The sequence below is a fragment of the Oncorhynchus masou genome, chromosome 19 (genome assembly GCF_036934945.1).
Source record: "Oncorhynchus masou masou isolate Uvic2021 chromosome 19, UVic_Omas_1.1, whole genome shotgun sequence".
Taxonomy (NCBI): Eukaryota; Metazoa; Chordata; class Actinopteri; order Salmoniformes; family Salmonidae; genus Oncorhynchus; species Oncorhynchus masou.
Genome location: NC_088230.1, coordinates 38094916 through 38122534, shown reverse-complemented (window position 1 = coordinate 38122534; position 27619 = coordinate 38094916). Strand labels below are relative to the sequence as shown.

General features: G+C 46.0%; 1 protein-coding gene across 3 annotated transcripts in view; it reads right to left on the bottom strand.

Annotated features, from left to right (window-relative positions):
• Positions 1-27619, bottom strand: part of LOC135506251 (heme transporter FLVCR2-like) — a 67159-nt gene that overhangs the window by 25778 nt on the left and 13762 nt on the right. For all 3 annotated transcript variants that reach the window (XR_010450359.1, XM_064925773.1, XM_064925774.1), the window contains exons 3-5: positions 17331-17471; positions 13017-13084; positions 1986-2089 (exon numbers count right to left, since the gene is read on the bottom strand). Coding sequence is in view for 2 of the 3 variants with exons in the window: in XM_064925773.1 (XP_064781845.1) it covers positions 1986-2089; positions 13017-13084; positions 17331-17471 (313 nt within the window). In the remaining variant the exon portion in view is untranslated. The remainder of the gene's footprint in view (positions 1-1985; positions 2090-13016; positions 13085-17330; positions 17472-27619) is intronic.

Genomic DNA, 27619 nt, shown 5'->3' with positions numbered 1-27619 from the left:
AGCAGGCCTCAACTAAAATGGCCTCTATGACATCAAACTACCTAGGATTCTAGATCAATGTCATGGTGTGTTGGTATATTCATACTGACAGAGGGTGCTCATAGTGCACTCTGGGCGTTTGTAAATTCAGAACGTTGTCAGATTTATTCCGCTTCGCTCTCTGGAGTGTACATAGCGCACACTGGACGCTCTGAACGAGGAGTAGGGTTGATCTGAGGGTTCTGACCTCACAACCGCAGTCAAACACCCAAGCAAACTGGCTAAAGTTGGCTAGCTACTTCCAGACACAATTGAGAGAACACCTCACTCTGACCATTTCTCTCTCCCTAGCAGAGCTGGTTAGGCTGTTTTCATGTTATCTAGAGCGTTGGTGACTGTAACTGTGCTGCTGGCAACTATTTAATTATGCCTTTTTTTGCCAAAGTTTACTGAACAGCAACATCACACAGCAGGGCCCCGAGTCTAGCTGAACAGCAACATCACACAGCAGGGCCCCGAGTCTAGCTGAACAGCAACATCACACAGCAGGGCCCCGAGTCTAGCTGAACAGCAACATCACACAGCAGAGATGGAGGAACAGTCATCACACACTGAGAAACACTAAAACAACTCTCAACTAGCTGAAACATGAAACAAACACGATACAACAAACAAGACCCAACATACATGAAACACTGATAAACCCTTAACAACTCTCAGCTAGCTGGAACACGAAACATGAAACAAATATGAAACAAAAAACAACAAACATAAACGAAACACGATATGAAACAGCAAACAACATGAAACAAGGCCAGCCAAGAAGAAGAAACAATGCTAATCAACATCCTGCATAGTCAAGTAGAAGGAAGTCTCACACAGCTGGACAACAACATGAAAGGATAAAACGCAGACAGTCCAGAACTAAAGACAAAAGCGTCACACAAGTCCATTGGTGAGAGTTGCTCAGTGAGTTTCCTTCTCAGCGTTCAAAACTGGTTAAAAAAAAATAAATCAATGAAACCAGCTTTGCCCACTGGGTTGGTTCCAGACAGTGTTTTGGAATTAGACAAGCAAACATATGGGAATATTGTATCTTATCCCACTTCCCTGCATCCCCAGACACCCCGTCCCCTAGACACCCTGTCCCCTGAACCCCGTCCCCATAGACACCCCGTCCCCCTAGACACCCTGTCCCCCCTGAACCCCCTGACACCCTGTCCCCCCAGACACCCCATCCCCCTGAACCCCCTGACACCCTGTCCCCCAGACACCCCGTCCCCCCAGACACCCCAGACACCCCGTCCCCCAGACACCCCGTCCCCCCAGACACCCCGTCCCCCAGACACCCCATCCCCCCAGACACCCCGTCCCCCAGACACCCCGTCCCCCAGACACCCCGTCCCCCAGACACCCCGTCCCCAGACACCCCAGACACCCCGTCCCCCAGACACCCCTGACACCCTGTCCCCTGAACCCCCTGACACCCCGTCCCCCAGACACCCCGTCCCCCAGACACCCCGTCCCCCAGACACCCCGTCCCCCAGACACCCCGTCCCCCAGACACCCCAGACACCCCGTCCCCCAGACACCCCTGACACCCTGTCCCCTGAACCCCCTGACACCCCGTCCCCCAGACACCCCGTCCCCCAGACACCCCGTCCCCCAGACACCCCGTCCCCCAGACACCCCGTCCCCCAGACACACCGTCCCCCAGACACCCCGTCCCCCAGACACCCCGTCCCCCTGACACCCCGTCCCCCTGACACCCCGTCCCCCTTGTCCCCTGGAATGATGTAAAGTGTACTATAGTGACCAGGGTTGCAAAATTGCAGGGACTTTCAATTTATACTCTGTTGGAGATTTCCCGGAATTAAGCAGGAAATCTGGAATTCTTCAACCAGGATTTCTGGAAAACCAGGGAATTTATTGAAAGTTCCCAGAACTTTGCAACCCTAGTAGTGACCCATGAGAAATGCACGTTAAATAACCTAGACTTGACTTACTTGTATGTTTTGGTTCTGTCCAGCCAGATGCCACAGATCAGCGACCCCACCATGCCAGCGATAACGATGGTGAGACCTATCCTCCCTGCATTCAACTCTTCACCCTGTGGGGGGGGGGGACGGACAGACAGACAGACAGAGACAGGTTAGTGTGTGTGAGAAGCTCTGGTCAAACGTAGGACCCAATTCTGTGCCATTGTGACATATCCCATGTCTCAGGGTTACCATAGTGCTTGTTACTCTAACCCAGTGGTTCCCAAATTGTGGGGTGGAAGGCTATGGCAATCCGCCGCCTCCCCCCACACACAATTTTTTTTTAACTCAGTCCAGCTTTAAACTTACTCCTGAATGTCATAATAGAAGAAAAAAATAGAAAAAATAAAAGTCATAGTAGAATTTCTAATTTGGGTAGAACATCAGCAGTTCCTCTTGTCATGTTACTGAGAGACCTTAGAGAGCAGTTTATAACTGGTCAGTAATGTCCAGATCAACTCGCCCAACTAACGTTTTTTTAGCTAGCTTTCTTCAGCCCAGAGATTTCGTTGGGCTGCGTTGGGTAAGAGTCTTGGTTCAAATGACTTAGTACATCAGCAGTTCCTCTTGTCATGTTACTTAGAGACCTTAGAGAGCAGTTTATAATGACTTACAGTAATGTCTTTTAACCTTTTACTGTACTTGTAGAATAATGTCTCCGTCGTTAACCTAATAATAATGTTCCAGTGGCCACATGAAGAGGATCGGGACTTCCAGGATACGGCAACAAGGACAGGACAATAATGTCTGGAGTGGGGTCAACTGTAAATGTTTCTGCTGTAGCTCCTGCGTCAATGTGGGTCTGTGTATCCCCACATACAGGGAAGAGATCAGGACTTAGAGGGTAGTAATCGAGACTAGTCAAAATAACTTTGTAGTCTCTCCTTATCGTTCACCATATTACTGTAGGCGACTTGGCATAACGCCTCTGAAATGATTCTTGTTCCAGTATTTCAATGGCGTCTTTGACTGTAGTGTTTCAGTGCCCACGGGCTGCATTAAAGAGCAGAGCGATCAGGACACGCTATAGGGTACTGCAGAAGAGGGAAGGACAACAATGTGTCTACTGTGATCTAAATGAGACATGCTCCAACTGTAGTTCCAGTGTTTTCAAAGAATAGTACCAGTGTTCCAATACTGCACTGTAGAGTCAAACAGGGTCAGAACCTAGTACCAGTGTTTCCATACTGCACTGTAGAGTCAAACAGGGTCAGAACCTAGTACCAGTGTTTCCATACTGCACTGTAGAGTCAAACAGGGTCAGAACCTAGTACCATTGTTCCCATACTGCACTGTGGAGTCAAACAGGGTCAGAACCTAGTACCATTGTTCCCATACTGCACTGTAGAATCAAACAGGGTCAGAACCTAGTACCAGTGTTCCCATACTGCACTGTAGAGTCAAACAGGGTCAGAACCTAGTACCAGTGTTTCCATACTGCACTGTAGAGTCAAACAGGGTCAGAACCTAGTACCATTGTTCCCATACTGCACTGTGGAGTCAAACAGGGTCAGAACCTAGTACCATTGTTCCCATACTGCACTGTAGAATCAAACAGGGTCAGAACCTAGTACCAGTGTTCCCATACTGCACTGTAGAGTCAAACAGGGTCAGAACCTAGTACCAGTGTTCCCATACTGCACTGTAGAATCAAACAGGGTCAGAACCTAGTACCAGTGTTCCCATACTGCACTGTAGAGCCAACAGGGTCAGAACTTAATTGTAAATACACACACACCACAGGAGGCTGGTGGCAACTTAACGGGGGAGGATGGGCTCGTGGAATCGTAACAAATACAAAGACGACGTTTCCAGGTGTTTTATGTCATTCCATTTGCTTCATTCTCGGACATTGTTGTGAGCCGTCCTCCCTTCAACAGCCTCCTGTGGTCCACAGGAAAGAGGGGCAGAACTTACAGGGTAGTGTAGGACTTACAGGGTAATGTAGGACTTACAGGGTAGTGTAGGACTTACAGGGTAGTGTAGGACTTACAGGGTAATGTACAGGGTAGTGTAGGACTTACAGGGTAATGTACAGGGTAGTGTAGGACTTACAGGGTAATGTACAGGGTAGTGTAGGACTTACAGGGTAATGTACAGGGTAGTGTAGGACTTACAGGGTAATGTACAGGGTAGTGTAGGACGCACAGGGTAATGCACAGGGTAGTGTAGGACTTACAGGGTAATGTACAGGGTAGTGTAGGACTTACAGGGTAATGTACAGGGTAGTGTAGGACTTACAGGGTAATGTACAGGGTAGTGTAGGACTTACAGGGTAATGTACAGGGTAGTGTAGGACTTACAGGGTAATGTACAGGGTAGTGTAGGACTTACAGGGTAATGTACAGGGTAGTGTAGGACTTACAGGGTAATGTACAGGGTAGTGTAGGACTTACAGGGTAATGTACAGGGTAGTGTAGGACTTACAGGGTAATGTACAGGGTAGTGTAGGACTTACAGGGTAATGTACAGGGTAGTGTAGGACTTACAGGGTAATGTACAGGGTAGTGTAGGACTTACAGGGTAGTGTAGGACTTACAGGGTAATGTACAGGGTAGTGTAGGACTTACAGGGTAATGTACAGGGTAGTGTAGGACCTACAGGGTAGTGTAGGACTTACAGGGTAATGTAGGACTTACAGGGTAGTGTAGGACTTACAGGGTAGTGTAGGACTTACAGGGTAATGTACAGGGTAGTGTAGGACTTACAGGGTAGTGTAGGACTTACAGGGTAATGTACAGGGTAGTGTAGGACTTACAGGGTAATGTACAGGGTAGTGTAGGACTTACAGGGTAAGGTACAGATTAGTGTAGGACTTACAGGGTAATGTACAGGGTAGTGTAGGACTTACAGGGTAGTGTACAGGGTAGTGTAGGACTTACAGGGTAATGTACAGGGTAGTGTAGGACTTACAGGGTAGTGTAGGACTTACAGGGTAATGTACAGGGTAGTGTAGGACTTACAGGGTAGTGTAGGACTTACAGGGTAGTGTAGGACTTACAGGGTAGTGTAGGGTGTACAGGGTAATGTACTGGGTAGTGTAGGACTTACAGGGTAATGTACTGGGTAGTGTAGGACTTACAGGGTAGTGTAGGACTTACAGGGTAATGTACTGGGTAGTGTAGGACTTACAGGGTAATGTACTGGGTAGTGTAGGACTTACAGGGTAATGTACTGGGTAGTGTAGGACTTACAGGGTAGTGTAGGACGTACAGGGTAATGTAGGACTTACAGGGTAGTGTAGGGACTTACAGGGTAATGTACAGGGTAGTGTAGGACTTACAGGGTAATGTACAGGGTACTGTAGGACTTACAGGGTAATGTACAGGGTAGTGTAGGACTTACAGGGTAATGTACTTGGTAGTGTAGGACTTACAGGGTAGTGTAGGACTTACAGGGTAATGTACTGGGTAGTGTAGGACTTACGGGGTAATGTACAGGGCAGTGTAGGACTTACAGGGTAATGTACAGGGTAGTGTAGGACTTACAGGGTAATGTAGGACTTACAGGGTAATGTACTGGGTAGTGTAGGACTTACAGGGTAATGTACAGGGCAGTGTAGGACTTACAGGGTAATGTACAGGGTAGTGTAGGACTTACAGGGTAGTGTAGGACTTACAGGGTAGTGTAGGACTTACAGGGTAGTGTAGGACTTACAGGGTAGTGTACAGGGTAGTGTAGGACTTACAGGGTAGTGTAGGACTTACAGGGTAGTGTAGGACTTACAGGGTAATGCACAGGGTAGTGTAGGACTTACAGGGTAGTGTAGGACTTACAGGGTAGTGTAGGGCGTACAGGGTAGTGTACAGGGTAGTGTAGGACTTACAGGGTAGTGTAGGACTTACAGGGTAGTGTAGGACTTACAGGGTAATGTACAGGGTAGTGTAGGACTTACAGGGTAGTGTAGGACTTACAGGGTAGTGTAGGACTTACATGGTAATGTACAGGGTAGTGTAGGACTTACAGGGTAGTGTAGGACTTACAGGGTAGTGTAGGACTTACAGGGTAGTGTAGGACTTACAGGGTAATGTACAGGGTAGTGTAGGACTTACAGGGTAGTGTAGGGCGTACAGGGTAATGTACAGGGTAGTGTAGGACTTACAGGGTAGTGTAGGACTTACAGGGTAGTGTAGGGCGTACAGGGTAGTGTAGGGCGTACAGGGTAGTGTACAGGGTAGTGTAGGACTTACAGGGTAGTGTAGGGACTTACAGGGTAATGTAGAACTTACAGGGTAATGTAGGACTTACAGGGTAATGTACAGGGTAGTGTAGGACTTACAGGGTAATGTACAGGGTAGTGTAGGACTTACAGGGTAGTGTAGGGACTTACAGGGTAGTGTAGAACTTACAGGGTAATGTACAGGGTAGTGTAGGACTTACAGGGTAATGTACAGGGTAGTGTAGGACTTACAGGGTAGTGTACAGGGTAGTGTAGGACTTACAGGGTAGTGTAGGACTTACAGGGTAGTGTAGGACTTACAGGGTAGTGTAGGGCGTACAGGGTAGTGTAGGGCGTACAGGGTAGTGTACAGGGTAGTGTAGGACTTACAGGGTAGTGTAGGGTGTACAGGGTGTACAGGGTAATGTACAGGGTAGTGTAGGACTTACAGGGTAGTGTAGGACTTACAGGGTAATGTACTGGGTAGTGTAGGACTTACAGGGTAATGTACTGGGTAGTGTAGGACTTACAGGGTAATGTACTGGGTAGTGTAGGACTTACAGGGTAGTGTAGGACTTACAGGGTAATGTAGAACTTACAGGGTAGTGTAGGGACTTACAGGGTAGTGTAGGGTGTACAGGGTAATGTACTGGGTAGTGTAGGACTTACAGGGTAATGTACTGGGTAGTGTAGGACTTACAGGGTAGTGTAGGACTTACAGGGTAATGTACTGGGTAGTGTAGGACTTACAGGGTAATGTACTAGGTAGTGTAGGACTAACAGGGTAATGTACTGGGTAGTGTAGGACTTACAGGGTAGTGTAGGACGTACAGGGTAATGTAGGACTTACAGGGTAGTGTAGGGACTTACAGGGTAATGTACAGGGTAGTGTAGGACTTACAGGGTAATGTACAGGGTACTGTAGGACTTACGGGGTAATGTACAGGGTAGTGTAGGACTTACAGGGTAATGTACTTGGTAGTGTAGGACTTACAGGGTAGTGTAGGACTTACAGGGTAATGTACTGGGTAGTGTAGGACTTACAGGGTAATGTACAGGGCAGTGTAGGACTTACAGGGTAATGTACAGGGTAGTGTAGGACTTACAGGGTAGTGTAGGACTTACAGGGTAGTGTAGGACTTACAGGGTAGTGTAGGACTTACAGGGTAGTGTAGGACTTACAGGGTAATGCACAGGGTAGTGTAGGACATACAGGGTAGTGTAGGACTTACAGGGTAGTGTAGGACTTACAGGGTAGTGTAGGACTTACAGGGTAGTGTAGGACTTACAGGGTAGTGTAGGACTTACAGGGTAGTGTAGGACTTACAGGGTAATGCACAGGGTAGTGTAGGACTTACAGGGTAGTGTACAGGGTAGTGTAGGACTTACATGGTAATGTACAGGGTAGTGTAGGACTTACAGGGTAGTGTAGGACTTACAGGGTAGTGTAGGGCGTACAGGGTAGTGTACAGGGTAGTGTAGGACTTACAGGGTAGTGTAGGACTTACAGGGTAGTGTAGGACTTACAGGGTAATGTACAGGGTAGTGTAGGACTTACAGGGTAGTGTAGGACTTACAGGGTAATGTACAGGGTAGTGTAGGACTTACAGGGTAGTGTAGGACTTACAGGGTAATGTACAGGGTAGTGTAGGACTTACAGGGTAGTGTAGGACTTACAGGGTAGTGTAGGACTTACAGGGTAGTGTAGGACTTACATGGTAATGTACAGGGTAGTGTAGGACTTACAGGGTAGTGTACAGGGTAGTGTAGGACTTACAGGGTAGTGTAGGACTTACAGGGTAATGTACAGGGTAGTGTAGGACTTACAGGGTAGTGTAGGGCGTACAGGGTAATGTACAGGGTAGTGTAGGACTTACAGGGTAGTGTAGGGCGTACAGGGTAGTGTAGGGCGTACAGGGTAATGTACAGGGTAGTGTAGGACTTACAGGGTAGTGTAGGGCGTACAGGGTAGTGTAGGGCGTACAGGGTAGTGTACAGGGTAGTGTAGGACTTACAGGGTAGTGTAGGGACTTACAGGGTAATGTAGAACTTACAGGGTAATGTAGGACTTACAGGGTAATGTACAGGGTAGTGTAGGACTTACAGGGTAATGTACAGGGTAGTGTAGGACTTACAGGGTAGTGTAGGGACTTACAGGGTAATGTAGAACTTACAGGGTAATGTACAGGGTAGTGTAGGACTTACAGGGTAATGTACAGGGTAGTGTAGGACTTACAGGGTAGTGTACAGGGTAGTGTAGGACTTACAGGGTAGTGTAGGACTTACAGGGTAGTGTAGGACTTACAGGGTAGTGTAGGGCGTACAGGGTAGTGTAGGGCGTACAGGGTAGTGTACAGGGTAGTGTAGGACTTACAGGGTAGTGTAGGGTGTACAGGGTGTACAGGGTAATGTACAGGGTAGTGTAGGACTTACAGGGTAGTGTAGGACTTACAGGGTAATGTACTGGGTAGTGTAGGACTTACAGGGTAAGGTACAGGGCAGTGTAGGACTTACAGGTTAAGGTACAGGGTAGTGTAGGACTTACAGGGTAATGTACAGGGTAGTGTAGGACTTACAGGGTAATGTACAGGGTAGTGTAGGACTTACAGGGTAGTGTACAGGGTAGTGTAGGACTTACAGGGTAGTGTAGGACTTACAGGGTAGTGTAGGACTTACAGGGTAGTGTAGGGCGTACAGGGTAGTGTAGGGCGTACAGGGTAGTGTACAGGGTAGTGTAGGACTTACAGGGTAGTGTAGGGTGTACAGGGTGTACAGGGTAATGTACAGGGTAGTGTAGGACTTACAGGGTAATGTACTGGGTAGTGTAGGACTTACAGGGTAATGTACTGGGTAGTGTAGGACTTACAGGGTAATGTACTGGGTAGTGTAGGACTTACAGGGTAATGTACTGGGTAGTGTAGGACTTACAGGGTAGTGTAGGACTTACAGGGTAATGTAGAACTTACAGGGTAGTGTAGGGACTTACAGGGTAATGTACAGGGTAGTGTAGGACTTACAGGGTAATGTACTGGGTAGTGTAGGACTTACAGGGTAGTGTAGGACTTACAGGGTAATGTACTGGGTAGTGTAGGACTTACATGGTAATGTACAGGGTAGTGTAGGACTTACAGGGTAGTGTAGGACTTACAGGGTAGTGTAGGACTTACAGGGTAATGTACAGGGTAGTGTAGGACTTACAGGGTAATGTACAGGGTAGTGTAGGACTTACAGGGTAATGTAGGACTTACAGGGTAGTGTAGGACTTACAGGGTAGTGTAGGACTTACAGGGTAGTGTAGGACTTACAGGGTAATGTACAGGGTAGTGTAGGACTTACAGGGTAGTGTAGGGCGTACAGGGTAATGTACTGGGTAGTGTAGGACTTACAGGGTAGTGTAGGGCGTACAGGGTAATGTACTGGGTAGTGTAGGACTTACAGGGTAATGTACTGGGTAGTGTAGGACTTACAGGGTAATGTACTGGGTAGTGTAGGACTTACAGGGTAATGTACTGGGTAGTGTAGGACTTACAGGGTAGTGTAGGGACTTACAGGGTAATGTACAGGGTAGTGTAGGACTTAAAGGGTAATGTACAGGGTAGTGTAGGACTTACAGGGTAATGTACTGGGTAGTGTAGGACTTACAGGGTAGTGTAGGACTTACAGGGTAATGTACTGGGTAGTGTAGGACTTACATGGTAATGTACAGGGTAGTGTAGGACTTACAGGGTAGTGTAGGACTTACAGGGTAGTGTAGGACTTACAGGGTAATGTACAGGGTAGTGTAGGACTTACAGGGTAATGTACAGGGTAGTGTAGGACTTACAGGGTAATGTAGGACTTACAGGGTAGTGTAGGACTTACAGGGTAGTGTAGGACTTACAGGGTAGTGTAGGACTTACAGGGTAATGTACAGGGTAGTGTAGGACTTACAGGGTAGTGTAGGGCGTACAGGGTAGTGTACAGGGTAGTGTAGGACTTACAGGGTAGTGTAGGGACTTACAGGGTAATGTAGAACTTACAGGGTAATGTAGAACTTACAGGGTAATGTACAGGGTAGTGTAGGACTTACAGGGTAGTGTAGGACTTACAGGGTAGTGTAGGGACTTACAGGGTAATGTAGAACTTACAGGGTAATGTAGGACTTACAGGGTAATGTACAGGGTAGTGTAGGACTTACAGGGTAATGTACAGGGTAGTGTAGGACTTACAGGGTAGTGTAGGGACTTACAGGGTAATGTAGAACTTACAGGGTAATGTACAGGGTAGTGTACGACTTACAGGGTAGTGTAGAACTTACAGGGTAATGTACAGGGTAGTGTAGGACTTACAGGGTAGTGTACAGGGTAGTGTAGGACTTACAGGGTAGTGTACAGGGTAGTGTAGGACTTACAGGGTAGTGTACAGGGTAGTGTAGGACTTACAGGGTAGTGTAGGACTTACAGGGTAGTGTACAGGGTAGTGTACAGGGTAGTGTAGGACTTACAGGGTAGTGTACAGGGTAGTGTACAGGGTAGTGTAGGACTTACAGGGTAGTGTAGGACTTACAGGGTAATGTACAGGGTAGTGTAGGACTTACAGCGTATGGTACAGGGTAGTGTAGGACGTACAGGGTAGTGTAGAACTTACAGGGTAATGTAGAACTTACAGGGTAGTGTACAGGGTAGTGTAGGACTTACAGGGTAGTGTAGAACTTACAGGGTAATGTACAGGGTAGTGTAGGACTTACAGGGTAGTGTACAGGGTATTGTAGGACTTACAGGGTAGTGTACAGGGTAGTGTAGGACTTACAGGACTTACAGGGTAATGTAGTGTAGGACTTACAGGGTAGTGTACAGGGTAGTGTAGGACTTACAGGGTAGTGTGTAGTGTAGGACTTAGGGTAGTGGTAGGACTTACAGGGTAGTGTAGGACTTACAGGGTAATGTACAGGGTAGTGTAGGACTTACAGGGTAGTGTAGGACTTACAGGGTAATGTACAGGGTAGTGTAGGACTTACAGGGTAGTGTAGGACTTACAGGGTAATGTACAGGGTAGTGTAGGACTTACAGGGTAGTGTAGGACTTACAGGGTAATGTACAGGGTAGTGTAGGACTTACAGGGTAGTGTAGACTGTACAGGGTAGTGTAGGACTTACAGGGTAATGTACAGGGTAGTGTAGGACTTACAGGGTAATGTACAGGGTAGTGTAGGACTTACAGGGTAATGTACAGGGTAGTGTAGGACTTACAGGGTAATGTAGGACTTACAGGGTAATGTACAGGGTAGTGTAGGACTTACAGGGTAGTGTAGGACTTACAGGGTAATGTACAGGGTAGTGTAGGACTTGTACAGGGTAGTGTAGGACTTACAGGGTAGTGTACAGGGTAGTGTAGGACTTACAGGGTAATGTAGGACTTACAGGGTAGTAGTGTAGGACTTACAGGGTAGTGTAGGACTTACAGGGTAGTGTTACAGGGTAATGTACAGGGTAGTGTAGGACTTACAGGGTGTAGGACTTACAGGGTAGTGTAGGACTTACAGGGTAATGTAGAACTTACAGGGTAGTGTAGGACTTACAGGGTAATGTACAGGGTAGTGTAGGACTTACAGGGTAATGTACAGGGTAGTGTAGGACTTACAGGGTAGTGTAGGGACACAGGTAGTGTAGGACTTACAGGGTAGTGTAGGACAGGGTAGTGTAGAACTTACAGGGTAGTGTAGAACTTACAGGGTAATGTAGGACTTACAGGGTAGTGTACAGGGTAGTGTAGGACTTACAGGGTAGTGTACAGGGTAGTGTAGGACTTACAGGGTAGTGTACAGGGTAGTGTACAGGGTAGTGTAGGACTTACAGGGTAATGTACAGGGTAGTGTACAGGGTAGTGTAGGACTTACAGGGTAGTGTACAGGGTAGTGTACAGGGTAGTGTAGGACTTACAGGGTAGTGTAGGACTTACAGGGTAATGTACAGGGTAGTGTAGAACTTACAGGGTAATGTAGAACTTACAGGGTAGTGTACAGGGTAGTGTAGGACTTACAGGGTAGTGTAGAACTTACAGGGTAATGTACAGGGTAGTGTAGGACTTACAGGGTAGTGTACAGGGTATTGTAGGACTTACAGGGTAGTGTACAGGGTAGTGTAGGACTTACAGGGTAGTGTAGGACTTACAGGGTAGTGTACAGGGTAGTGTACAGGGTAGTGTAGGACTTACAGGGTAGTGTACAGGGTAGTGTACAGGGTAGTGTAGGACTTACAGGGTAGTGTAGGACTTACAGGGTAGTGTACAGGGTAGTATAGGACTTACAGGGTAGTGTAGGACTTACAGGGTAATGTACAGGGTAGTGTAGGACTTACAGGGTAGTGTAGGACTTACAGGGTAATGTACAGGGTAGTGTAGGACTTACAGGATAGTGTACTGGGTAGTGTAGGACTTACAGGGTAATGTACTGGGTAGTGTAGGACTTACAGGGTAATGTACAGGGTAGTGTAGGACTTACAGGGTAATGTACAGGGTAGTGTAGGACTTACAGGGTAATGTAGGACTTACAGGGTAATGTACAGGGTAGTGTAGGACTTACAGGGTAGTGTAGGACTTACAGGGTAATGTACAGGGTAGTGTAGGACTTACAGGGTAATGTACAGGGTAGTGTAGGACTTACAGGGTAATGTACAGGGTAGTGTAGGACTTACAGGGTAGTGTACAGGGTAGTGTAGGACTTACAGGGTAATGTAGGACTTACAGGGTAATGTACAGGGTAGTGTAGGACTTACAGGGTAGTGTAGGACTTACAGGGTAATGTACAGGGTAGTGTAGGACTTACAGGGTAGTGTAGGACTTACAGGGTAGTGTAGGACTTACAGGGTAATGCTCGATGATCATGCGGTTCAGTAGTGTGCCAACAGCATAGAAACAGCCCACGTTCAGTCCTGTGGGTGAGAGACACAGTGAGATACAGCCAATAGGGACTCGGCACACTCGGAGAGCAGCCAATAGGGGTTGATGTTAGAGGTAGGTCGCCCGTCCGTGGTTGATACAGTATTAACAGAGGCAAAGGGGGTCAGTGAGTCAGGAGAGAGAGGTAGTGGTTAGGGTTGGTACGGTGATCGTATTACCACCAAGCCGGCGGTCACGAGTCATGACAAGCAGTCAAATTCCACCTGACCGTTTATTCACGGTAACTAGGCTTCTCCAAGCTCTGATGGTCATTAGTATTCTACTAAACTTGCTAAATGCCTGGTACTCATCACTCTATTGTCCCTCTAATCACTCTGACATCAATGTAAATGTAATGGAAAATCTAAATCAAACACTTCATGAGAGCCCATGAGCTCACAACATTTCTATAGGCTATGCAATTGCGTGAGAAAACAGAGTGATGGCCTCTATTAAAAAGAGGAGGATCCCATCAGCTTTCAATAGGCTAGGCCTACTATATTTATTTCTCAACTTTCCTAGTAGTAAGCACATTGCTTCTCTTTACAACAGGAGTATAGTCTACCTTGCTGGCATGCAAATGAACCAGGGGAAAAGTGTCCTCCGTTCGCTATTTAAGTGCAGAGATGAAACTTATTTTTCCCCCTTGTCCTCGTTTCAGACAGGTGTCTGAAATACATACATGTCTTTGTTAACCTCTCAACACAGAATAGCTGCACTCCCTCAAATCGTTTGGAGAAAATATCCTATTTTATTCAGCTTTGTTCGATTGTATTCTTCACACAATGAGGTAATATAAAAGAACGCCGCTGAATTCTAAGCTAATCTATGGTCCATTCTAAATCCAAAACTAATGTCACACATTATTTAGTATTAATGGAAAAAGACAAGATTAAACCAAGAATAGTCTGATGGGTGACAATATTAGCCTAATCACTTGTGAATGACGCCCAGCACAAGTCAAGAAACAATGCCTTTGTTTTGGTGATTTTTTAATAATCATAGTCACACACACACACACCTCATGTAGTCTAGCTCGTCGGCCTCCATGTTTTGATAAGGTTTGTATCACAACTAAAGTGGCCAAATAACTTCTTAAAATGAAGCGCGTTAATCGGCTTTATAAAGGGGTGTCGAGCCGAGCTCGACCTATGTCTTTGTTAACCTCTCAACACAGAATAGCTGTACTCCCTCAAATCGTTTGGAGAAAATATCCTATTTTATTCAGCTTTGTTCGATTGTATTCTTCACACTATGAGGTAATATTAAAGAACGCCGCTGAATTCTAAGCTAATCTAGTCTGTTAAATGAACTAGCGTAGCCCTTCAGCCATACGGCCTAGCCAGATCAGGACAACTGAAATGGATTACATTTTCTTCATATCATGTCTCTTTAGACCTTAATGGATTTATTGTGAAGGTGTTTTATTAAACATGTTTTTATTAGACTTTTCTTTTTTTTTAAATGTAGTTGTTCCAAAGGTCTGCATCAGTGGCTTGTAGGCTTTGTGTGGAAGCCAGGAGATGCTAAAATGGGTTGGACGTTAATTAAACAGGTCCTCCTATCATCTGAGAAGCTTCTTGATACTACCTCACATCCCCATACTGCCTTTTGCAGGCCTTCTCCCAGAGTACTGCCTGCTCTGAAGCACCTCCCACTCACACGGCTCTGCATCATGTGATCGGGTCTTTCTCCCAGAGTACTTCCTGCTCCGAAGCACCTCCCACTCACACGGCTCTGCATCATGTGATCGGGTCTTTCTCCCAGAGTACTTCCTGCTCCGAAGCACCTCCCACTCACACGGCTCTGCATCATGTGATCGGGTCTTTCTCCCAGAGTACTTCCTGCTCCGAAGCACCTCCCACTCACACGGCTCTGCATCATGTGATCGGGTCTTTCTCCCAGAGTACTGCCTGCTCCGAAGCACCTCCCACTCACACGGCTCTGCATCATGTGATCGGGTCTTTCTCACAGGCTACAAGTGAAGACCGACACATCGGGGACGCATCCTTATCCAATTCCGAGGCGCATATTGAAGATATTGGAAGAACTGTCCACATTAACTTTTCATCAGCCAACTAAGATGAGTAGGCCTAACGAACAGCAAAAGCACTAGCCTCTGTCAATCTACTATCCCCCCATAATACAAAAGTTGACCTATTCTGTGCGAGAAATAAATATTCCATGCATAGTCTGGAACAGTTGTGGGATTTGATCTCACATTAATACAACCACTAACATCCCAAAATCATTTTTTTTACGCAACGAGGCTAACGCAACAGATGCTTCTACACCTGCATTGCTGTTTGGGGTTTCAGGCTGGGTTTTCTATACAGAACTTTGTGACATCAGCTGATGTAAGAAGGGCTTTATAAATACAATTTTATTAATTTATTGAGATCAGAACGTTTACCAACATTTTTTTTTTATAAACTATTAGGCTATTTTCTTCACATTTACAAGCGCAGCAATGCTCACATGACAGCAGGCTATAACTACAAATGTTCCTTCAGCAGGAAAACACCATTATCTAAAGTGGCCACAAATGAGATTATGCGTGTTAAGCTTTTATTATAATAAAGGTGCATTTTAAAATGGTGAAAATTGTCTTCCACAATCTTGAAACTCACACGCTGTAAATTACCATGAGGAGACAGCCTCACACACACACACACAGTGTAGAGAGAGAGACAGCCTCACACACACAGCGTAGAGAGAGACGGCCTCACACACACACACACAGTGTAGAGAGAGAGACAGCCTCAAACACACAGCGTAGAGAGAGAGACAGCCTCACACACACAGCGTAGAGAGAGAGACAGCCTCACACACAGTGTAGAGAGAGAGACAGCCTCACACACAGTGTAGAGAGAGAGACAGCCTCACACACAGTGTAGAGAGAGACAGCCTCACACACACAGCGTAGAGAGAGAGACAGCCTCACACACAGCGTAGAGAGAGAGACAGCCTCACACACAGTGTAGAGAGAGAGACAGCCTCATACACACAGTGTAGAGAGAGAGACAGCCTCACACACACAGTGTAGAGAGAGAGACAGCCTCACACACACAGCGTAGAGAGAGAGACAGCCTCACACACACACAGCGTAGAGAGAGACAGCCTCACACACACACACACAGTGTAGAGAGCGAGACAGCCTCACACACACAGTGTAGAGAGAGAGAGCCTCACACACACCATGGCCTTAGCAGTTTAGTTAAATGTCCTAGTACACAACAAGTACACCATTATCCACCTGGCCCAGATAACGACCCTATCCCATGTCAGATAGGTTAGGAGACAGAACCAAGCTGATACTATTCCCTACATAGTGCACTACTACAGACCAAAATACATTTAGCCTATGTTAATAACTGAATTATCAATAAATGTTTAACCTTTCGGGTCAAAAACCTGTAACATCGGAGAGAGAGATGAATTCATGAGACTGATTAGATCTAAAATAATGAAAGGAACATGAGAGCATAACACTTCCTCCGTTTGGGGACAGCCAATGGCGTCCGTTTGGGGACAGCCAATGGCGTCCGTTTGGGGACAGCCAATGGCGTCCGTTTGGGGACAGCCAATGGCGTCCGTTTGGGGACAGCCAATAGCGTCCAAGCCAGCGCAGAGTCCTTTCCCATAGGATAATACATTAACGGTGTACCTGTGATGCAGGGGGTGAAATATGGTGTGTCGGATACTAAAATCGGAAACTTGGAGAGGCAAGTTAACCACTAGAACGAACGGCCTTCCTAGCGGGAGAAAACCCGGGCCAGAATGATGGTACACCAGATGGTGACGTTTCATCACTGACCTTTCACCTTCTTTTAGACTCATCTGGTTGTCTAGTGTGACCTTTCACCTTTCGGACATAAAGAGAGTAACAAACATGTAGCTAGGTTAACCCATACACTCAAGTGGAAGGTAGGAGTTCCTGAGTACCATCCGAACGCACCAACAACCTCCTGACAACTTCGATCAGACCGTCATTGATGATCATTATCAGACTTTTATAACCGGACACCTTAATCACGCTTCTTCCTGACTCAAGAATAACCTCCTTCCCTTGTAATAGAATGGCAGGTCACCAGGTATTGACGACACCCCCCCCAAAAAAAATACCTGGTTCAGCCCAGTACGGCTTGGCTCAGCTCAGTTTGGAATGGTTTGTCTTGGCTCGGGGTCAGTCGTGTGGTAGAATAGTTACAATAGTGATACAAGGGGTTAAGTACTGACCATATGTGAGGATGAGGAGGAGGAAGGGTTTGTTTCGGAGCAGCCTGAGGACGGAGGCGGTGTAGGAGTACTGTTCAGGAGGGATGCAGCGAGCTGTCGCCTGAGCCTGGGTGGGAGGGAGCTCCGGACGCTCCTGGAACACTGAAGAGAGAGGGAGGGGGGTGGAGAGAAGGGGGGGGGTGGAGAGAAGGGGGGAGGATGAAGAGATGGAGAGAGGGAGGGGGTGGAGAGAAGGGGGGGGGATGGAGAGAAGGGGGGAGGAGAGAAGGGGGGGGGTGGAGAGAAGGGGGGTGGAGAGAGGGGGGGGTGGAGAGATGGAGAGAAGAGGGGGAGGATGGAGAGAAGAGGGGGAGGATGGAGAGATGGATGGAGGGAGGGAGAGAGATGGATGGAGGGAGGGAGAGAGATGGATGGAGGGAGGGAGGGAGAGAGATGGATGGATGGATGGATGGATGGATGGAGGGAGTGAGGGAGGGAGGGAGGGAGGGAGGGAGAGAGATGGATGGATGGATGAGGGAGGGAGGGAGGGAGGGAGGGAGGGAGGGAGGGAGGGAGAGGGAGGGAGGGAGGGAGGGAGGGAGGGAGGGAGGGAGGGAGGGAGGGAGGGAGGGAGGGAGGGAGGGAGGGAGGGAGGGAGGGAGGGAGGGAGGGAGGGATGGAGAGAGATCTCAGTAACATACCATCAAGAGTGTAGCGCGACATTTAAGAATGATTCAGAGTGGGTTATGCAGAGATTATTCCCTAATCTCAGTTTCATAGACACTACCGTTCAAAAGTTTGGGGTCACTCAGAAATGTCCTTGTTTTTGAAAGAAAAGCACAATTTTTTGTTCATTAAAATAACATCAAATTAATCAGAAACACAGTGTAGACATTGTTAATGTTGTAAATGACCATTGCAGCTGGAAACAGCAGATTTTTAATGGAATATCTACATGGGCGTACAGAGGCCCATTATCAGCAACCATCACTCCTGTGTTCCAATGCCACGTTGTGTTAGCTAATCCAAGTTTATCATTATTAAAGGCTAATTGATCTTTAGACTAGTTGAGTATCTGGAGCATCAGCATTTGTGGGTTCGATTACAGGCTCAAAATGGTCAGAAACAAATCACTTTCTTCTGAAACTCGTCAGTCTATTCTTGTTCTGAGAAATTAAGGCTATTCCATCCGAGAAATTGCCAAGAAACTGAAGATCTCGTACAACGCTGTGTACTACTCCTTTCACAGAACAGCACAAACTGGCTCTAACCAGAAAAGAATGAGTGGGAGGCCCCGGTGCACAACTGAGCAAGAGGACAAGTACATTAGTGTCTAGTTTGAGAAACAGACGCCTCACATGTCCTCAACTGGCAGCTTCATGAAATAGTACCCGCAAAACACCAGTCTCAACGTCAACAGTGAAGAGGCGACCTCAGGATGCTGGCCTTCTTGGCAGAGTTGCAAAGAAAAAGACATATCTCAGACTGGCCAATAAAAATAAAAGATTAAGATGGGCAAAAGAACACAGACACTGGACAGAGGAAATACACTGAATTTCTGATCAAATTGATGTCATTTTAAAATGTGAAATTTTTCTTTTTCTTTTCTTTTAAAAACAAGGACATTTCTAAGTGAACCCAAACGTTTGAACGGTAGTGTAGGCCTTAAAGAATAAACAGATTATTATTTCATCTCAGTGTGTCCTGGTGTCCTTGGTAATTCACTGTGGCAGGGCATTGTCCCATCTCATTTCTAAATTAATTACTGTACTCCTCCAGATAAACACACACACACACAGATAAAACAAACCTAAGAACTGCCCTTCATCCATGTATAGAGAGAATATAGGCCTAGAGACTGTTGTATGAACATGCAAATAGTGGAAGGTATTTTAACAGGCTACGCCTCAAGTCTTGTAATTGGGGGATCTCTCAACTCAAAACAGGATATGCATCCATCAGAATTCAACAGGTGACATTCCTTTGGGTTTGAGAAATGTTTGTTCCTCAGACTGTCTTTTAATCATTGAAAGCGTGTTTTTTGTCATCTAGCTGAAAGCCTAAAAGCCTGTGGACAGGAGTGGTGAGCTGTACTTGCTTGATCTATGACCTGCTTCCAGCTGCCATTCTCCTGAGAGAGCAGGTTCCCAGCCAGGGGCTTCCAGCTGCCATTCTCCTGAGAGAGCAGGTCCTCAGCCAGGGGCTTCCAGCTGCCATTCTCCTGAGAGAGCAGGTTCCCAGCCAGGGGCTTCCAGCTGCCATTCTCCTGAGAGAGCAGGTCCTCAGCCAGGGGCTGCCATTCTCCTGAGAGAGCAGGTTCTCAGCCAAGAGCTTCCAGCTGCCATTCTCCTGCGAGAGCAGGTTCTCAGCCAGTAGCTGCCATTCTCCTGAGAGAGCAGGTTCTCAGCCAAGAGCTTCCAGCTGCCATTCTCCTGAGAGAGCAGGTTCTCAGCCAAGAGCTTCCAGCTGCCATTCTCCTGCGAGAGCAGGTTCTCAGCCAGTAGCTGCCATTCTCCTGAGAGAGCAGGTTCTCAGCCAGGGGCTTCCAGCTGCCATTCTCCTGAGAGAGCAGGTCCTCAGCCAGGGGCTTCCAGCTGCCATTCTCCTGAGAGAGCAGGTTCCCAGCCAGGGGCTTCCAGCTGCCATTCTCCTGAGAGAGCAGGTTCTCAGCCAAGAGCTTCCAGCTGCCATTCTCCTGCGAGAGCAGGTTCTCAGCCAGTAGCTGCCATTCTCCTGAGAGAGCAGGTTCTCAGCCAAGAGCTTCCAGCTGCCATTCTCCTGAGAGAGCAGGTTCTCAGCCAAGAGCTTCCAGCTGCCATTCTCCTGAGAGAGCAGATGTCTTTGTGTGCAGAATTCTGTTATTATCTCTAAACTACAATATTCCCTGGGGTGTCTTGACAAGCAGGATTGCACTCTTTGCTAAGTACTGTCAACTACAATGTGCTCACTGAAATGGCACCCTCAGCAACAGTACACTCAGAGCCAAGACCCTAGCCATAATTCAGATTCTTCAAAGTAGCAACCCTTTGCTTTGACAGCTTTGCACACTCTTGGCATTCTCTCAACCAGCTTCACCTGGAATGCTTTTCCAACAGTCTTGAAGGAGTTCCCACATATGCTGAGGACTTGTTGGCTGCTTTTCATTCATTCTGCGTTCCAACTCATCCCAAACCAACACAAGTCGGTTGAGGTTGGGTGATTGTGGAGGCCAGGTCATCTGATGCAGCACTCCATCACTCTCCTTCTTGGTCAAATATCCCTTAAACAGCCTGGAGGTGTGTTTTGGATCATTGTCCTGTTGAAGAACAAATGATAGCGGGACTAAGCACAAACCAGATGGGATGGCGTCTCGCTGCAGAATGCGGTGGTAGCCATGCTGGTTAAGTGCGCCTTGAATTCTAAATAAATCCCAGTGTCACCAGCAAAGCACCATCACACCCCCTCCTCCAAGCTTCACAGTGGGAACCACACATGCAGAGATCATCCGTTCACCTACTCTGCGTCACAAAGACATGGCAGTTGGAACCCAAAATCTCAAATTTGGACTCAGACCAAAAGGACAAATTTCCACCGGTCTAATGTCCATTGCTTGTGTTTCTTGTCCCAAGCAAGTCTCTTCTTATTGATGTCCCTCAATTCAACCATGAAGGCCTGATTCATGCAGTCTCCTCTGAACAGTTGATGTTGAGACATGTCTGTTACTTGAACTCTGTGAAGCATTTATTTGGGCTGCAATTTCTAATGAACTTATCCTCTGCAGCAGAGGTAACTCTGGGTCTTTCCTGTGGCGGTCCTCATGACAGCCAGGTAACTCTAATGAGCTTCTCCTCTGCAGCAGAGGTAACTCTGGGTCTTCCTTTCCTGTGGCGGTTCTCATGAGAGACAGGTAACTCTAACTAAGCCTCTGCAGCAGAGGTAACTCTGGGTCTTCCTGTCCTGTGGCGGTCCTCATGAGAGCCAGTTTCATCATAGCGCTTGATGGTTCTTGCGACTGCACTTGAAGAAACTTTCAAAGGTCTTGACATATTCCGGATTGACTGACCTTCATGTCTTAAAGTAATGATGAACTGTTGTTTCTCTTTTCTCATTTGAGCTGTTCTTGCCATAATATGGTCATGGTCTTTTACTAAATAGGGCTGTCTTCTGTATACCACCCCTACCTTGTCACAACACAACTGATAGGCTCAATTGCATTAAGAAGGAAAGAAATTCAACAAATTAACTTTTAACAAGGCACACCTGTTAATTGAAATGCATTCCAGGTGAATAACTCATGAAGCTGGTTGAGAAAAATGCCAAGAGTGTACAAAGCTGTCATCAAGGCAAAGGGTGGCTACTTTGAAGAATCTCAAATGTAAAATATATTTTTTTTTGTTTAACACTTTTTTGGTTAGTACATGATTCCATGTGTTTTTTCATAGATTTGATGTCTTCACTATTATTCTACAACGTAGAAAAATAGTAAAACTAAAGACAAACCCTGGAATGAGTAGGTGTGTCCTAACTTTTGACTGGTACTGTATTTCAGTTACATGTCAACCGACAATTGCACCGTGAAAAAAAATGTCCGTCACGTTTGAGTGTTTGAAAAGTGTTTGAAAATCGCAATATCTGGCCAAAACAAATTGCAATTCGATATTTTGTCTGAATCGTGCAGCCCTACTTTAGAATCCTTTCCAAACCTCAAAAACACAACAAGTTGTATATTTCCTGCATTGCAGGAAAGTTCTCCTGCAACAGGGTGATCAAATTAAGATCCTACATCTGTAGGTAGAACAAAACAAGAATGACACAAGGGTAAAAGAGCCTTAATTAGGCTGCACTAACCAGATACCTGTAGGTTTAACCTAACTACAGTACTACTAGAGAATGGCATTAACCTCACTACAGTACAACTAGATAATGGTGTTAACCTAACTACAGTACTACTAGAGAATGGCGTTAACTACAGTACAACTAGAGAATGGCGTTAACCTAACTACAGTACTACTAGAGCATAAGCACCACTCCCCACCAGCAAAAAAGACAATGGTGTTTTCATCAGTTGTGTTTCGCTCAGCAACTCGTGACGGGGCCCTCTGAGCGGGTGACTTGTATGGTCACACCCTGATGACACGGCTCCCTACGGCCACTCCTACACGTGTCAGCAATAAATCAGCTAAACCAGCCTGTTTCAGTGCTGAAACTGTTCCTCCTTGGCCATTGGCAAAAATATCTGCTTTGCGTGTCTGTTATGAGAAATTAAACAGTGTATGGGATAAACAGAGAGCGGGGGAGACACAAATAGAGACAGATGAGAGTGGAGAGACAGAGGTCTTTGTGCTGACACATTTCCTGTCTGTAGGAACAGGTCACTTCCCTTCTCCCACTTATTTTTTACCTTTATTTAACCGGGCAAGTCTGTAAATAAGAATGTGTTCTTAACTATGACGGCCTAGGAAGAGTGGGTTAACTTGCCTAGGAACAGTGGGTTAACTGCCTGTTCAGGGGCAGAATGACAGATTTGTACCTTGTCAGCTCGGGGTTTGAACTTGCAACCAACGCTCTAACCACTAGGCTACCCTGCCGCCCCACTCAGAGTGCTCCTCTAACTTTTCAAAGTCAGAAAGCACACTTAATAAAAATCGATGTGTTGTCCAAAACTGTATTGAGGCGTTTACTGTTTATAGAATGATACAAAACAAAGTACCTAAACAAGTACCTCTTTTCAGCATGTTCTCACAATGACAAACATTCTACAATCTCCTCTGGAGGGAAAGTTCTGGAACTATGAAGTCAAGTCTACTAATTCTCTCTTTGTCAATGTTTCGTATGTTCCTGGTAAAAGCCTGAGTGTCCTAAATTACATCCCAAGTGGACAGGCGTACCTATGCGCCAACACACACACTTTACATACCTGACATACAGGCCAGATGCTTCAGAAGGGGATGTATGAGCAAGAAAAAGGAAAGCCTGAATAATTTTTAACTGTCATTTAGAAGACCCATTCATCCAGAGACTAACATGCAAACATTTAATAATATAATTGAATAACCCAAAATTCACTTCAAGCTAAACAGAACAGAAAATCACTCACAGGCTAAACAGAAATCACTCACAGACTAAACAGAAATCACTCACAGACTAAACAGAAATCACTCACAGGCTAAACATTACTTCCTCATCAGCTAAAGTGACACACTAAACCATCACGTTGCACACACTGGTCAGTGCTATGAACATGTAATAAACAGATAGAAATCTGAAAGCTAATATATATATATAAATGCAGGTTGTGCAGTGCCTTCAGAAAGTCTCCACACCCCTAAACTTTAACCCACATTTTGTTGTGTTACAGCCTGAATTTAAAAATGGATTCAATTGAGATTTGTGTGTGTCACTGGCCTCACACATTACCCCCATAATGTCAAAATGGAATTATGTTTTTAGAAAATTGTACAGATTATTTTTTTTAAATGTAATGTCTTGAGTCAATAAGTATTTACCCCTTTTGTTACCTGAACTTAAAACAAGTTCAGGACTATGCAAAAAAGGTTGGACTCACTCTGTACAAAATAATAATGTTAAATATGATGTATGAATGACTACCTCATCTCTGTACCCCCACACATACAGATAATTGTAAGATCCCTCAGTCGAGCAGTGAATTTAAAAAAAAAACAGATTCAACCACAAAGACAAGGGACGTTACCATCGCAAAGAAGGGCACCTATTGGTAGATGGATAAAATGTTGTTGTTTTTAAAGCAGACATTGAATATCCCTTTGATCACGGTGAAGTTATTAATTACACTTTGGATGGTGTATCAATACACCCAGTCTCACTACAAACATACAGGCGTCCTTCCTAGGGCTGTGGCGGTCATGACATTTTGTCAGCTGGTTATTGACAAGAATATAACTGCCGGTCTCACGGTAATTGACCGTTAATTAACAAACACATTTAGCATCTCCTGGCTTCCACATTTTGTCCACAAGCCACTGTTGCGGACCATCTACATTTATATATGCAGAAATCGCTCCGTAATTTCCTGGTGTCTAAAATTCTAAGACATAACAAATATATAAATAAAGAAAATCATTAAAAATAGGCTGCTAAAGCATGACTTAAAGAGAAGACAATGAAAAGACTAATATCTAATCTGTCTTTTAGTTATAAAAAAAATGTTCAACTTAAATTGAGCGAACAACATCGGCCATATCCCCGGTGAGTGCGCACAGCTCATATTCACTCTTTACCCTGTTGGGTCAGTGCAGCTGAAAAGTTAAGACAATAGTTTCCTCTTCCTGTTTAGATGGACGTCACATTAAATTAGTGCCTCCCCTTCTCCCCTTCTCACAGGCCTTTTACAAAGACCAGGTTGTTTCATATTCTATTAGCGCCTCCCCTTCTCACGGGCCTTTTACATAGACCGTGTTGTTTCATATTCTATTAGCGCCTCCCCTTCTCCCCTTCTCACAGGCCTTTTACAAAGACCAGGTTGTTTCATATTCTATTAGCGCCTCCCCTTCTCACGGGCCTTTTACATAGACCGTGTTGTTTCATATTCTATTAGCGCCTCCCCTTCTCACGGGCCTTTTACATAGACCATGTTTCATATTCTATTAGTGCCTCCCCTTCTCACGGGCCTTTTACATAGACCATGTTGTTTCATATTCTATTAGTGCCTCCCCTTCTCACGGGCCTTTTACATAGACCATGTTGTTTCATATTCTATTAGTGCCTCCCCTTCTCACGGGCCTTTTACATAGACCATGTTGTTTCATATTCTATTAGTGCCTCCCCTTCTCACGGGCCTTTTACATAGACCGTGTTGTTTCATATTCTATTAGCGCCTCCCCTTCTCACGGGCCTTTTACATAGACCATGTTGTTTCATATTCTATTAGTGCCTCCCCTTCTCCCCTTCTCACGGGCCTTTTACATAGACCATGTTGTTTCATATTCTATTAGCGCCTCCCCTTCTCACGGGCCTTTACATAGACCATGTTGTTTCCTTTTACATAGACCATGTTGTTTCATATTCTATTAGTGCCTCCCCTTCTCCCCTTCTCACGGGCCTTTTACATAGACCATGTTGTTTCATATTCTATTAGTGCCTCCCCTTCTCATAGACCATGTTGTTTCATATTCTACGGGCCTTTTACATAGACCATGTTGTTTCATATTCTATTAGTGCCTCCCCTTCTCACGGGCCTTTTACATAGACCATGTTGTTTCATATTCTATTAGTGCCTCCCCTTCTCACGGGCCTTTTACATAGACCATGTTGTTTCATATTCTATTAGTGCCTCCCCTTCTCACGGGCCTTTTACATAGACCATGTTGTTTCATATTCTATTAGTGCCTCCCCTTCTCACGGGCCTTTTTTCACATAGACCACATAGTTGTTTCATATTCTATTAGTGCCTCCCTTCTCCCCTTCTCACGGGCCTTTTACATAGACCATGTTGTTTCATATTCTATTAGTGCCTCCCCTTCTCCCCTTCTCACGGGCCTTTTACATAGACCATGTTGTTTCATATTCTATTAGTGCCTCCCCTTCTCCCCTTCACCATGTTGGCCTTTTACGGGCCTTTTATAGACCATGTTGTTTCATATTCTATTAGTGCCTCCCCTTCTCCCCTTCTCACGGGCCTTTTACATAGACCAGGTTGTTTCATATTCTATTAGACGGGCCTTTTACATAGACCATGTTGTTTCATATTCTATTAGTGCCTCCCCTTCTCCGGGCCTTTTACATAGACCACATATTCTATTAGCGGGGCCTTTTACATAGACCATGTTGTTTCATATTCTATTAGTGCCTCCCCTTCTCCCCTTCTCACGGGCCTTTTACATAGACCAGGTTGTTTCATATTCTATTAGCGCCTTCCCTTCTCACGGGCCTTTTACATAGACCATGTTGTTTCATATTCTATTAGCGCCTCCCCTTCTCCCCTTCTCACGGGCCTTTTACATAGACCATGTTTTATATTCTATTAGCGCCTCCCCTTCTCCCCTTCTCACGGGCCTTTTACATAGACCAGGTTGTTTTATATTCTATTAGTGCCTCCCCTTCTATTAGCGCTCCCCTTCTCACGGGCCTTTTACATAGACCATGTTGTTTTATATTCTATTAGTTCTACGGGCCTTTTACATAGACCAGGTTGTTTTATATTCTATTAGCTCCCCTTCTCCCCTTCTCACGGGCCTTTTACATAGACCATGTTGTTGTTTCTCCCCTTCTCACGGGCCTTTTACATAGACCATGTTGTTTCTATTCTATTAGCGCCTCCCCTTCTCCCCTTCTCACGGGCCTTTTACATAGACCATGTTGTTTCATATTCTATTAGCGCCTCCCCTTCTCCCCTTCTCACGGGCCTTTTACATAGACCATGTTGTTTCATATTCTATTAGCGCCTCCCCTTCTCCCCTTCTCACGGGCCTTTTACATAGACCGTGTTGTTTCATATTCTATTAGCGCCTCCCCTTCTCCCCTTCTCACGGGCCTTTTACATAGACCATGTTGTTTCATATTCTATTAGCGCCTCCCCTTCTCCCCTTCTCACGGGCCTTTTACATAGACCGTGTTGTTTCATATTCTATTAGCGCCTCCCCTTCTCCCCTTCTCACGGGCCTTTTACATAGACCGTGTTGTTTCATATTCTATTAGTGCCTCCCCTTCTCACGGGCCTTTTACATAGACCGTGTTGTTTCATATTCTATTAGTGCCCCCTCCCCTTCTCACGGGCCTTTTACATATTCTATTAGACCCTTTTACATAGACCGTGTTGTTTCATATTCTATTAGCGCCTCCCCTTCTCCCCTTCTCACGGGCCTTTTACTTAGACCAGGTTGTTTGTACTGATCTGTTTGTCAGTATCAGCCCCCCCCCCCTGTCATCTGTCGTATTAATAAACGAATGAAATGTGTTTATAAAAAGGCCCATATTGTTCCCGCGCAAAGAAAGGCTAAATCGGATACGTTTCTTCTATAGACTTGGCTACTTGAGGGGCTGCAGGGTAGCCTAGTGGTTAGAGTGTAGAGGCGGCAGGGTAGCCTAGTGGTGAGAGTGTAGAGGCGGCAGGTAGCCTAGTGGTGAGAGTGTAGAGGCGGCAGGTAGCCTAGTGGTGAGAGTGTAGAGGCGGCAGGGTAGCCTAGTGGTTAGAGTGTAGAGGCGGCAGGGTAGCCTAGTGGTTAGAGTGTAGAGGCGGCAGGATAGCCTAGTGGTTAGAGTGTAGAGGCGGCAGGTAGCCTAGTGGTGAGAGTGTAGAGGCGGCAGGGTAGCCTAGTGGTTAGAGTGTAGAGGCGGCAGGGTAGCCTAGTGGT